The sequence below is a fragment of the Metopolophium dirhodum genome, chromosome 4 (genome assembly GCF_019925205.1).
Source record: "Metopolophium dirhodum isolate CAU chromosome 4, ASM1992520v1, whole genome shotgun sequence".
NCBI classification, from domain to species: domain Eukaryota; kingdom Metazoa; phylum Arthropoda; class Insecta; order Hemiptera; family Aphididae; genus Metopolophium; species Metopolophium dirhodum.
In genome coordinates this window covers 5,028,267-5,042,614 of record NC_083563.1, presented here as the reverse complement: position 1 = coordinate 5,042,614, position 14,348 = coordinate 5,028,267, and the positions used below count along the sequence as shown (strand labels likewise).

Sequence of the window (14,348 nt, the reverse complement as noted above, 5' to 3'; positions counted from 1 at the left end):
AATGCTTGTAATAAAAATATTATTACCAATGTTCGTCTTATTTTATTTATTTAGATGAGTACCCAATCACGTGATTGCATAATAAAATTAATACCTATGAATTAAAATTAATACCCACCTTCCCACCTTGTATGTCTGTACCTACTACCATAGAAGGTAGGCAATGCATGGATTTAGTTAAAATTGAAAATATAAAATTCAATAAATTCAATTGTTAGAGAAAAATGAAGAAACCCATTATTTAGTATTTTAGTGAATTCTTAATTTTTTCAACTGAAACCTATGTTATACATAATAAACATATAGGTACGATGGTTATCGACGTTCTCTATTCGACAAATATGTATAAATTCTTATACTGGTTATTTATTTTTTTTTATTTTTTTTTTATTTTTGTGTCTGTCATCACCTTTTAGGACAGTAAAAGTGCTTGGATTTTCTTCAATAGTAACTTTTCTGATAGGAAAGTGAATCTAGTTGGTACTTTGGGGGAGGGTCAAAAGTAAAAATTTCCCAGTATTTTTCACAAGCGACGTGAAAAACAAAAGAAAAATTAAGGAAAAACGGGAATTTTTACGCAAAATCTGTTTTCGAGAAAATCGATTTTGGTTTTTGGTGTAACTCAAAAACAAATGACCGTAGGGACATGAAATTTTGACTGAATGTTTATATTAGCATTTTCTATACACCATAAAATTTACAAAATATGTTGACTCTTTTTGAGCTGTTTACGGCCATTGTCAGTTTTCAATTTTTTTAGTTTTTTTTTTCTATAAATATCAATAAAATTTTATCTTTCGAGTAAAAAAGCTTGAAAATTTAATAGAAGGCTCCTAGGTTATTGTTTCAAAGGCAGATGAAAAAAATTTAAAATCCTTAGTCACAGTTTTTATTTATAAGCATTTAAAGTTCAAATGTTGACAACATTTATCAAATGTATAATTTATTAATTATTTTGTGGTTAAAAATTTATGAATTTTTAACTTGTATGGCTAAGGATTGAAAATTTAAAACAAGGCTCCACGTAAATAGGTTATATATAAATTACTTTATTCACAATAATATCATCAAATATACTTGGTAAAATCATAGGCTGACTGACCGTTTTCGCCCAGAATCGTTTTTCTTATACAATGATATTATATCATTGAATTCAAATTTAACACCATCCATTACAGTGACCCACTTGTAACCTACTGTACAGCAGAGCGACATCCACTTATCCACCTTTTTAAATTTTTATTCTACTGCAATATTGCCATCAATAGATGGCATGCATGGTTGAAGACTGAAGTTAAATAAGTTGTTATACAGGGTGCGACAGTCAAACCCCACGATTTTAACATAACTGGCGGGCGTGGCTAAAGTGGTAGAGATTTCGGGAATGTTCTTATCGCTTTTAAATAACCGGAATTAAGTAATCCATCATGGAGCGTTGGTCGAGTGAACAGCGCGTGTTCGCGGTAAAAGCGTATCACAAAAGCGATGATAATATAATATGTGTAGTGGTAATGTGTGGCTAACCAAGGAAGGCATTTGCCTGACACAATATTTTAAAAATTAAGTTTTTAAATGTATAACATAAAATTCCACGTGTGTAATTTTTATTTGTTTGGCGAAAAATTAATAAAAAATTGTTTTACTATTTTTTTTTTTATTTTTTCAAATCGTCGGATTTGACTGCCGCACTCTGTATTATATATGAATTAGGTACATTTAAAAAAAAAATGTATTTTATATTTATATACAAATGTTTAATAATCAGTTATTTTTGAAACGAATTACGAATTACTAATTACTATATATATTTATAGTATATACCTACAGTCTACACATTGTAATTTTTTTACATATTCATATATGTTATTTGATGATTATATTTTATCAAGTTGCTTTTTGACAATTCATTGGTACCTAGGTATACGATATTCATACATAAATAATGAATATACGGTTGGTGTTCCTATAGTGTTATTACAGTAATATAGTACAATACTACCGAGTATTGTGGACTGTGTTAGGTACAATAATTTTTTGTCAGATTACGAGATGGTATTTGGTCGAGTAACCTTTTGTCGTTATCGCGTGGTTATATGTGGTTCAAGGAAAATTGATCAATTCACTTTGATGTGGCAAATGATGTAGGGCTACAGTTTGCGCACCACTGGTTTAAACTATCCATTACCGTATGTTCTAGTTCTGTATATCTACACTTCTTCTTCGCACAGACTCACAACTCACAGTCGAATATTGAAATGAATAAATAGAAATGAAACACAATTACATATTATGTCATATTTTGGTTTTTGGTAAAAAAAAAAAATATTCTAGTAATACTTATAATAATATTATTAAATAATACAAATTCCAAAATCGTATTTGGATAAATTATCATTAAAAAATGGAGGTGGGAGTGCTTGGTGAATCACCCTGTATAAATAAACTACTGACATCTTACAATTATCAGTAATCACAGTTCAATATAATCATATTAGTAATTACTAATTATCCTAATTCAATAAACCGAGGTCGTTATTCCCCCCATTCGACTGTATTGACCGTGCAAGTGATTCATCGACGGCATCGCACTCCTAACTGACCGACTTACCCGACTGACCAAAAGACGACAGTGCTCAGACAATATGGCATTGGCAACTAGCAGACTGGCAATAGTGACAGGCGCCAACAAGGGCATCGGGTACGCCATCGTAAAGGCTCTGTGTGAACGATTCGACGGCGATGTTTACCTCACAGCCCGCGACGTCGGCAGGGGCGAGGCCGCGGTCGGACGGCTGAATGAGCTGGGTCTGAAGCCTAAGTTCCACCAGCTGGACGTGACCGACACAGATAGTGTGGCCGCGTTCGCCGCGTTCGTGGCCCACAGCTACGCGGGCATTGACGTGCTGGTCAACAACGCCGCGATCGCATTCAAGGTGGCCGCCACCGAACCGTTCGGCGAACAGGCCGAGGAGACGCTCCGGGTCAACTACTTTGCACTGCGGACCGTGTGCGACGCGCTGTTCCCATTGCTAGTGCCCGGTGCTCGTGTGGTAAATTTGTCCGGCTATAGCGGCCGCCTGTCACTGATTCCGGGCGAAGAGCTTAGGCGAACGCTGTCCTCGCCTATGTTGACCATCGACCAGCTGGACGCTCTGATACGCCAGTTCGTGGAGAAAGCCAAGGGCGGCGATCATAAACAATCCGGATGGCCGTCGTCCGCGTACGGCGTGTCCAAAGTCGGAGTTAGTGCGCTGACATGTATACTACAGAGGCAATTCGATTTAGACTCCAGGACAGACATTGTGATCAACAGTGTCCACCCTGGCTACGTGGCCACGGACATGGCCAGTCACAAAGGACCGTTAACCACTGAACAGGGGGCCGAAGTTCCAGTTTATCTGTCTCTGTTGCCTGCAGGTGAACAAAATGTTAAAGGCCGCTTTGTCTGGAGCGACAAGACCATTAGTAACTGGTTCGAATGTTAAACCAAGTAAGTTTAAATGAAAAGATTTATGCTTTATAAATATAGTGTAAGTCTTTATAAATTATATAAAGGAACCATTTTTTTTTTAAATATTGATTATAACAAAAGTATTGGCAGTATTGAATTAGTTGTTGTTTCCGTTACACTTTGTATAGTGTATAAAGATAAATAAATGTATATTTGTGACTCATACTATATTCAAATATCAATTATTCGACCCATTTTAATGAACATTTTAGAGATTGTTCTTATAGAGATATCAGAATTATTCTGAGTGATAGAACATTGGCGTATTTGATTTAGTTTTATTGGTGGTGGGAAGGTGATGACACTAAAGTTATTAATTATTATACACAACCTTATATTCTACCCTATTGAATTTACCACTAATTTTACCACTTTTGTGCCTGATGAGTGATGACCCCTTTCTAGAAGAAATAATGCTAAATATTCAATTTCAAAGGGGATTTTGGTTAGACAACTTACTATAAATTAAATTAATAATTATATAGTATAATATTTTCTTTAGTGATAAATTCAAGCTCGGTTAATACCTTCAGCGACTCAGGGGCCAATACATAGTTTTGGGCCCCAACCAATGAAAAAATAGCTACGTGCCTCCACTTACCATACCTGTGTTGGTGAACATAGTAGGCGGGTGACGGGCTCCAACGCCTATTAGTTGAAACAAGAAAAAAAATATTATCTTTTAGGCACTATAAAAAGTACAAATTACTACTCAATGTAATTTTAAATCGAGAAGATTATGGGTTCTTTACATACGTGGGCCCCGAAGACGTGGTCCCCCTGCCCTCTTTATCCGGGCTCGCTGATAATGTAAATCGTTATACAAGTATGCAACTTATGTGATAATATTACTGCTCTGACTACTACGAAGTAAACGCCCTTCCCCAGGACGTACAAACAAACTTATTAGAAACTCCAGTCAGCTATAACATAATATGTTTTCATATTTAATATGAAAACATGTACAATATAAAAAAAAATTCGTTTTGCCTAAACATCATAGTATATTAGTATGTAGTATGTAGTATGTAGTATGTACCTATATTACCACTATATAAATAAAGACCAATTATTCTTCAAGTCATGGGGAGGGGTATTCATCCCCTCTGCCATCCCCAAAAATACACTACTGGTGTAGAAACTTATAGAGTACCTATAGTTTTTATCACGTTGGAAAATATATAAAGTAGGTAAAGTACCTACTTAATCCGATCCGCCATAGATAGGTGGGATAGTGTGGACTATTGCTAGGCTTTTGTGATTATGCGAGCAGTATATTATCAGGTAGATCACGGACCCCATGTGGTGCGTACGCAAGTGTATAATTTAACTCTAAAGTATAAATAATGTTATACTGATTGTATAACTTTTATATAACATAAGGTAGGTATAATATATTGTAATCATAGGGGCAACTAGACCTATATTTGCTATATTTTTGGGATGCACAAATTGCAAAGAATTACCAGACACCCGAACTCTTAACACTGTATACACAGGGCGTAACAGGAATATCTGACAAAAAAAATATTGATTAGAAGAAAAGTTATTTAATTTGGCAGATCTTCCTGCTATAATTTGTATATTAACAATAATTTCAAATGTATGTTTATGTACTATATTTTAATATGAGTGGAACAGCAACAGATTAAGAAATAAAATGATCTATTTTAACTATTTTAACATGATTTTTCTCTACAGTAAATTATATTTATTTAAAATACTGCTAATTCAGACTTTAGGATAACGTGGACCCTTTCTCTTCTCTTAATTTCCCAAATCAATGTTGCCATTACAATTATTTTTATTCAGTTATTTCAGTTTTTATTACCTAATGATTTTTTAACTCTGGCTGATTTGGACTAGAAGTAGAACAGGTTAAATCTAGATTGTCAATTTCTTGTAGTACATATATTTTTTAAAAATAATATAGGTCTTATTATTTGTTTAATATAAATAATTATTGAATAAACATTGAAGTATTTAATTTTCGTAAAAAGACATCATAACAGGTTTTTGAACAATTTAACTGAAATATGGTCGGCTATTTTACGCGCTCCCATTTATTTTATAAGTTATAACAAATTATAAACAAGAAACAATGTAAACGCGCTCACATTCACGGGCAGTCTTTCATTCTACCAAAGATAAAGATAAATATCATTATCCTGTGTTCAAAGTTATTTTGTCGATTGATAATAAAATATTAGGTATGATCATTGTGACGCAAATAAGTAATAATGACGTATCTAGTTTCTGTGGCTTGTTCTATGTACAACATTTTATAAGCTAAAGATTATGTCATACTTTTATTGCTGGGAATATTGGTACATAATAGTAAAGTGCCCACTTATTATATTCCTCAATATACAGTATGGTACAACATTTTTGTATTTATTGATAATTTTTACATCAAAATATTAGATTAAGCCTTTTATATTTAGGGGGTGCACATTTTAAACTCGGGGTGCACAGGGGACTTGCACCCCACTAGTTGCGCCAATGATAGTAATTATTTTACGTATTCATATATATGGTTTTTGATGGTTAAATTGTATCAAGTAGCTTTTTGACAATTCATTGGTACCCATACGATTTTCATACATAAATAATAAATATACGGTTGGTATGGGTAGTGTTATTAGTACTGTGCATGGGCGTAACTAATTTTTTGGGGGGCGCTTTGCACTCCTAAATTTTGTGTGGCTGTTTTTTACAATATTGGTAATAGTAAATCTTCTGATATTATAAATAATAATTTATGATAAATTTTCAAAATATATTATTTTTCTAAGTTATTTTAATTTATAATGGTCAATAGAAACACCAAATTCGTTTATTATTTGTACACGAATAAGTAGAATCAGTAGGTTCGGAGTTGCAGGGAGTGCTTGATGAATCAACCTGTATAAATACAAAATACGACAGACATCTTACAATAATATTAGTAATCACAGTAATAAAATAATAAAATATAATTATCTAATATATTGGTAATTATACTAATTTAATAAATTCAATAAACTGCATCACACTCCTAACTGAACGACCACCCTACGGACCAAAAGACGACACTGCTCAGACATGGAATTGGCCACTAGCAGACTGGCAATAGTGACAGGCGCCAACAAGGGCATCGGGTACGCCATCGTAAAGGCTCTGTGTGAACGATTCGACGGCGATGTTTACCTTACAGCCCGCGACGTCGGCAGGGGCGAGGCCGCGGTCGGACGGCTGAATGAGCTGGGTCTGAAGCCTAAGTTCCACCAACTGGACGTGACCGACACAGGTAGTGTGTCCGCGTTCGCCGCGTTCGTGGCCCACAGCTACGCGGGCATTGACGTGCTGGTCAACAACGCCGCGATCGCATTCAAGTCGGACGCCACCGAACCGTTCGGCGAACAGGCCGAGGAGACGCTCCGGGTCAACTACTTTGCACTGCGGTCCGTGTGCGACGCGCTGTTCCCATTGCTAGTGCCCGGTGCTCGGGTGGTAAATTTGTCCAGCTCTACCGGCCGCCTGTCACTGATTCCGGGCGAAGAGCTCAAGCGCACGCTGTCCTCGCCTCTGTTGACCATCGACCAGCTGGACGCTCTGATGCGCCAGTTCGTGGAGAAAGCCAAGGGCGGCGATCATGAACAATCTGGATGGCCGTCGTTCTCGTACTGCGTGTCCAAAGTCGGAGTTAGTGCGCTGACATTTATACAACAGAGGGCATTTGATGAAGGCCCCCGGACCGACATTGTGATCAACAGTGTCCACCCTGGCCACGTGACCACGGACATGATCAGTCACAATGGAATAACGTTTACCATTGAACAGGGGGCCGAAGTTCCAGTTTATCTGTCTCTGTTGCCTGCAGGTGAACAAAATGTTAAAGGCCGCTATGTCTGGAGCGACAAGACCATTAGAAACTGGTGCGAATGTTAATCAAGTAAGTTTATACTAAGAAATGTATGCTATATAAATATAGCGCAAGTCTGTATAAATAAATTATAGAATATAAAACAAAACAAAAGTTTTTCCATTAGTCAGTTGTTTCTGTTACACTCTGTATATAGATAAATAAATGTATGTTTGTAGCTCATACTATATTCAAAAATTATTTAACCTATTTTAGCGAACATATTAGAGATTGTTCTTATAGAGATATCAGATTTGTTCTGTCCAATCTGCCACAAATGGGTGGCCCGTCTGAATATAGTCAATTATACGTCATACGGTATAGCTTATTAAACTTTATTGAAAGTAATGTGAAAGTGAAACTTATCATATATTGTACCTACAAAAAAAAAGGTTAGGTTAGGTTAGGTACTGATACCTAAATGGTCTTTAGCTTAATATAATTTATAATTATCCCTATAGTATCTTCATCACATGTTTTGCTTATAGGTAGATAAATACTAGGACGAATACTAGGATTCATAATCAATGATAATAGTTATTAAATATTATAAGTAGGTATAGTGCCTTATTATTGTACTTACGTAGCTATGTGTCTTATTTAAATGTGCATAAACAAAAGTCAAAACTAAACTGTCACGATTCATGGAACTCAATGCAGTATAATATGTTCAACTGTACAATTTACTAGGATTTATTCGATCATGAGTATTGAATATATAATATACACGTTTAGATGTTTTGAAGATATTAAAGGATCCGATAAAAGATGTAATTTTATGTACCTATCTATATCAATTAATTTTTTTCGTCAACTAATTAAATTATTGCTTGTGATAAACGATGTTGTAATAAAAATATTATTACCAATGTTGGTCTTATTTTATTTATTTAGATGAATGATTGCATATTAAAATGAATGAATATATAGGTACCTACTTTAAACTTTAAAGTGAGTCTGTATGTCATAAGCCTTAGTTCATAGACCAAATAGGCATAGGTGGAAATCCATTATAATTTCAGGTGACGACTAACATTATTAACTCAAATGGAACTAAAAAAGGAGAGGGCTTGACGTACCTACTCTTGGGGGGCTAAGCCTAAGGCCACCCCTACCCCGATTTCCACCAATTATATAGGTCAATAAGTATTAGCATTGAGTATAGATACTTTATATTATATTACTATCTATACTCAATGGTAATATAGGTAGGTACTATACGATAATATAATATACAACTTACCAGATTCCTCGTTAAATTTTCGACATATACCAAACAAAAAGTTTACCAGAAAATCACATTCATTTTTTATATATGTTTGAATTTCAAATTTTTGGGAAATTGGATATTCATCTTTAACTATTTATCTTAAAACGATTTTTGATATTTTGTTATAATTTATTAAAAAACGAATCACCGTAGATAGGTACTCGACATTTTTACCAAATGCTTATATTAGCATTTTCTATTTGTACAGGGTAAAATTTTTATAATATTTTGTCGCCTTTTGAGCTTCTTACCTAAAAACATTTGAAATTTGAAATTTTTACTTAGTTTATTTCAATAAATTTCTATACAACTTTTTTCGTTGAGTCAAAATTTATGGAGGTAATACAAGGTTCCTCATAAATTTAAAAATATAAAAAGATACATATAAACATGACTTTTTAAAATTAATGTCATTAAAATATATCATCAAAAGTGGGGTGAAAGGGGTGGGGGCAGAGCCCCTCACGAGACACCACGTTGAAAATGTATATTGGGACTTCTGCCCTCCAATATACCTGATCAGTGATCACCCTACGTCTAGCGTATATGGACTGTTTTTTAAAATTGCAATTATAAAATTGAATAGATTCAGTTATTATTCAGTTATAAACCATTATTTGGAGTAGCTATGCTTAATTTTTTCATCCGAAACCTATATAGATATGTACATAAGCTTTAATTATCTACGTTTATAATACATACTTAATTATACATTACATTTTAGATAATAAATAGGTCGTAGGTATACGTCATAATACATATATATCTATATAAATTAAAACTAAAAATGGATGTTTGTGTCTAATCTGTATATGTCTGTCTGTTTGTTTGTTAGTAAGAGTTTCAAAATCTACCTACTGGACTGCGTTTTTCAATAAATATATATATATTTATAATTGTATAAGTACATAATTGTTTGATTTGAAATACGATCAAAAACTATGAATGCAATACAAGTCAAGACATATTATAATATAAAATATTATGTAAGTTATAAGTTTATAACAATATCGATAATCGTTATCTGTGGATAAATCATAAATTGATCAAAAATATAAAAACGAAGTATTTAATACAGAGCACTGAGAAACTAAAAAAAAAAAATAAAAATATATACCTACCTACGATATTTAATTTCGTTTACTGAAACACCCGATGGCATTGTACTTTGTAGGTGACATACTGACTACCATTAATTCTTAATATTTCTTATCCTAATGGTTGAAGTTAAATAAATTATTAAATTATATTTATATTTATAATCATTTATTTTTAAAACGAATTATTATATACCTACGAATTGTAATTATTTTACATACTATTTGTTATTATTTATTATTTATTTATAATTGTAAATGTTATTTGGTGGTTATATTTTGTCGAGTTACTTTTTGACAATTCATTAGTATCTATTAATAGACCTTAAGGGGCCTCGCTACAGTCATTATTATTTATGGGGCAACATTTAGGCAATTTCAAATCTTATCAGAGTCGCCCGGTATCTATGTGTTAGTTGTAAATGATTATCAGTGTGAGTGAAATTAAATGCGGGTATCCTCTCTTGTACGCGCATGCACATGTCAATTACTCGATAACTATATACATTTCACTACTCGAATTTTACAAAAATATACATTTGTTTTGACAAAATTAAAGTTAGTTAACGCTTTGATTCTGAAAAAATATTTGAATTCAGCAGAAAAATGTCTGTAGATCGTATGAAACATTTTCCGTTTTTAATATTAATTTTAATTTTAATTATGATTGGAAAAAGTTGATATTTTTAAGTTTTCAAATACAGTTCACAATAATATAAAATTTTGTTTTTCAAAGTGCTTGGTAGGTAATACGTTATACTAAGTAGGTAATATAAGTATAAATTATAGTAAGTAATAAATAATAATATTAAGTCTATGATTACTGATTAGTATAATAGTATACGATTTTTCGTACATAAATATTCGGTTAGTGTTGGTAGTGTTAGTACTGTAATATTGTGGACTATGGTGTTTTGTTCAAGTGACCTTTTGTCGATCTCGCGCGGCTTTATGTCGTGTGGTTAAATGCCCACAGTTTGCCCACCACTGGTTTATACTATGCCCTACCATGGTAGGTTCTACTCACGATTAAAGATAGTACTATCACTAGTACTAAATCGTTCAGTCAATAATATTGTCAAATAATGAAATAAATACAAACAAAACACAATATCCTAATCATATTATTGTAATATTTTGATTTTTGATAAAAAAAAATATGAGTAGTTTGACTATATATTATTATAATTTCTGATGTCATAGATAATAATAGATTATAATTATAATTCTTAAATTATCTATGAGTAATAAATTAGGACGTAACCCGCCACAATTATGTAATATTTATGCTTATACAGTAAAGTTATACAGTATAGACGGCCAATATCAGACAGAGTAGACACAATATTATGATAACCGCAAAATATATTATATTTAATTTTTATATTAATATATATGACGTAGACATATAAGGTATCTGACACCTGTTATATAAATATAACTGACGTCTTACAATAATCACTTATCAGTAATCGCCACAGCACAGAAGCCTAATTCAATAAATCGAGGTTGTTATTCGCTATTTCGAAATTCGAGTATTCGACTGTATTGGCCGCGCAACTGATTACACCGACCACATACGGCACTCGCGGAAACTGACCGGCTACCCGACTGACCAACATACGACGCTGCTCAGACAATATGGCATTGGCAACTAGCAGACTGGCAATAGTGACAGGTGGCAACAAGGGCATCGGGTACGCCATCGTTAAGGATCTGTGTGAGCGATTCGACGGCGATGTTTACCTTACAGCCCGCGACGTCGGCAGGGGCGAGGCCGCGGTCGGACGGCTGAATGAGCTGGGTCTGAAGCCTAAGTTCCACCAGCTGGACGTGACCGACACAGGTAGTGTGGCCGCGTTCGCCAAGTTCGTGGCCCACAGCTATGCGGGCATTGACGTGCTGGTCAACAACGCCGCGATCGCCTTCAAGGCGGCCGCCACCGAACCGTTCGGCGAACAGGCCGAGGAAACGCTCCGGGTCAACTACTTTGCGCTGCGGTCCGTGTGCGACGCACTGTTCCCATTGCTAGTGCCCGGTGCTCGTGTGGTAAATTTGTCCAGCTCTGCCGGACGTCTGTCAATGATCCCGGGCGATGAGCTCAAGCGCACGCTGTCCTCGCCTCTGTTGACCATCGACCAGCTGGACGCTCTGATGCGCCAGTTCGTGGAGAAAGCCAAGGGCGGCAATCATGAACAGTTTGGATGGCCGTCATCGGCATACAGCGTGTCCAAAGTTGGTGTTAGTGCGCTGACATTTATACAACAGAGGGCATTTGATGTTGACCCCAGGACAGACATTGTGATCAACAGTGTCCACCCGGGCTACGTGGACACGGACATGACCAGTCACAAAGGACCGTTAACCATTGAACAGGGAGCCGAAGCACCAGTTTATCTGTCTCTGTTGCCTGCAGGTGAACAAAATGTTAAAGGCCGCTATGTCTGGAACGACAAGACCATTAAGGACTGGTGCAAATGTTAAATCAAGTACACATTTACAAGTACAATTACATTTACAAGTACACATAACCATGTTTTTGTGGCATAGGTCCTTACCTTTCGATTGCCTTTTTCACTGATTATTGTTAATAAATAATAAACAATGTACTTTTTTACTACACATTTTTACTGTTCAAAAATGCATTCTGTAGACTTATTTATTTTTAAGAAAACCATATTTGTTATATTTATTCAAGTAGATACTACTTAAACTGTATACTTTTATTTTTTTATGTTCCCAGAATAAAACATTTTTATAAATTGCAAATACCTACTTGCATCGTATAACACATGCTATTATTTTATTTTAGTGTCCTATTAAAGTTTCAAGCAACATACATTATGCTTAATATTATAGGTATACTATTTAAATACAGTTGAATTAGATCAGTCTGCATGATCTTTCTTGTAGGTACAAACTTTTTTCTGAACTTTTACTTATCTTTTTGATTAATTGTTTGTGTTTTAGGAATTATTTGGTTAGATCTTTGAAGTTTGATCCATGTTCAAATAAAGTAAATTGGTATCTTAGTATTCAACCAACCCATTTACCTAACATGAAACCCTGAGTGTAATGAGTTTGAATCATAATTGCTTGAAGTACCTAGTGTAGTAGTGTCACTGGAAGCAACCATGTCTTGTTATTTCTTTTAAAACAACTGCTTATCCTTGTATTTAAAAAATATTGTGCGATTGTTAGTATCTGGTAATTTCTGAAACTACTGAACCGATTGCCACTAAATTTGCACAAACATTTTTTAAGACTTGGTGAGTGTTTATAGCTTTAAACACATAGAGGGTTATAGGGTAGCTCTTGATAATCAAATATTACTTTGTAAGTATATCGAGTTGCATTTTTTTTTATTGTAAATTTATATATATATATATAATCTAATAAATGTAAGTTTGTAGCTATACCTACTATATTCAAAAACTATTAGACTTATTTTAATGACAACTTCATTGATTATTTTTAAAGATATCAAAGTGTGGTTTTAATCATGTTAGAAAATATATCAAGTAATTAATGCAACTCACCACAGATGGGTTGCCCGTGTCATTGGAATTAGTTCACAAAGCAAGGTACTTACCTACAACCTACACCGATACCGATTTGCCAGTGAACACTGAACTGAGATACAATGCAACCGAAATACACCTATATACCATTATAGCTCCGTATTTTACATTTTCACATTTGTTTATTTGTTCGGTGTGAAGTCTGGGTATACTGTTAGTTCTTAGGGGTATATAAAATATACATTGTAAATATATTCTATTTTTAATATAAGAAACTAATTATCTTCCAACGGCAGTATTCTATAATTAAGTGTCATAAAATCATTAATAAAATCTCATAAAAATCATTTATAAGTAAATTTTTTTTTTAAATTATTTGTTATAAAAAATTTTTTTATGGTTATTTTGAGTCATAAAATGTGATCCTATTACCTTATATACTTTTTTTATTGTTCTATGCTATTACACACTTTACAGTTGACATACACTACCTATATATCTAATTTAATAGACAATATTATGTTATCTTATTCCATCAACCATTTCAATAATTATTCTTGTATAACAAATACTTTTTATAAAAATAATAAAAATATTGATTCTAATTAATTATAAAAGTGTTTCTTATATATACTATAACACCACATCAATACAAATATGACAAAATAATGGTTCATCAATAAGTTAAGTTAAATATTATATTAGGAGATTACTAATAGCACATTATGAAATTAAAAAAAGTTTATAAAAATAAATAAAGGGATTAGTACCTAGGGCAAGCAGGATTATCTATGATATTGTCAGGTAGGCAATTTACCCGCAGGTAGATTGCAGATACGGCGAAGTGGGAGATAAAATATAGTCTATATTAGTACAGCTTTTTAGTTGAAAAAAAAAATTGTATACAGTGTACCTAAAATAGTATTGAAGTCATAGTTGATCATCCCGGATTTTTAGGAGTATTTAATATTTATATATTAATATATTTTGGAGTGTTATTTTATTTTATTTTTACCAAAAAACCGGCGTAATTGTACTGTTAGCA

The 14,348-nt window shown here is 33.6% G+C and overlaps 4 protein-coding genes across 5 annotated transcripts in view; all 4 read left to right on the top strand.

The window, feature by feature from the left end:
• Positions 1-2,642: 2,642 nt before the first annotated feature.
• LOC132942755 (carbonyl reductase [NADPH] 3-like) lies at positions 2,643-3,421 on the top strand. The gene is made up of 2 exons (XM_061011395.1): positions 2,643-3,361; positions 3,418-3,421. Exons 1-2 carry the CDS (start codon positions 2,643-2,645, stop codon positions 3,419-3,421), a joined length of 723 nt encoding a protein of 240 aa, XP_060867378.1.
• LOC132942282 (LIM homeobox transcription factor 1-beta-like) overlaps positions 3,284-14,348 on the top strand; it is a 46,165-nt gene continuing 35,100 nt past the window's right edge. The window contains exon 1 of one of the 2 annotated variants that reach the window (XM_061010557.1): positions 3,284-3,490. In XM_061010557.1, the coding sequence (XP_060866540.1) occupies positions 3,427-3,490 (64 nt within the window). In that variant the 5' untranslated portion in view covers positions 3,284-3,426. Of the gene's footprint in view, positions 3,491-7,338; positions 7,446-14,348 lie in introns of those variants that run through there. The other variant, XM_061010559.1, reaches the window with a different exon arrangement.
• LOC132942284 (carbonyl reductase [NADPH] 3-like) lies at positions 5,682-8,285 on the top strand. The gene has a single exon (XM_061010561.1). It carries the CDS (start codon positions 6,596-6,598, stop codon positions 7,439-7,441), a length of 846 nt encoding a protein of 281 aa, XP_060866544.1. The 5' UTR covers positions 5,682-6,595; the 3' UTR covers positions 7,442-8,285.
• LOC132942285 (carbonyl reductase [NADPH] 1-like) lies at positions 10,991-12,551 on the top strand. Its single transcript, XM_061010562.1, has one exon. The coding sequence runs from the start codon at positions 11,424-11,426 to the stop codon at positions 12,264-12,266; it is 843 nt and encodes a 280-aa protein (XP_060866545.1). The 5' UTR covers positions 10,991-11,423; the 3' UTR covers positions 12,267-12,551.

Bases quoted from the DNA above. Each gene is read 5' to 3' on its own strand.
- LOC132942755 (XM_061011395.1), top strand. From the start codon at position 2,643: ATGGCATTGGCAACTAGCAGACTGGCAATAGTGACAGGCGCCAACAAG.
- LOC132942284 (XM_061010561.1), top strand. From the start codon at position 6,596: ATGGAATTGGCCACTAGCAGACTGGCAATAGTGACAGGCGCCAACAAG.
- LOC132942285 (XM_061010562.1), top strand. From the start codon at position 11,424: ATGGCATTGGCAACTAGCAGACTGGCAATAGTGACAGGTGGCAACAAG.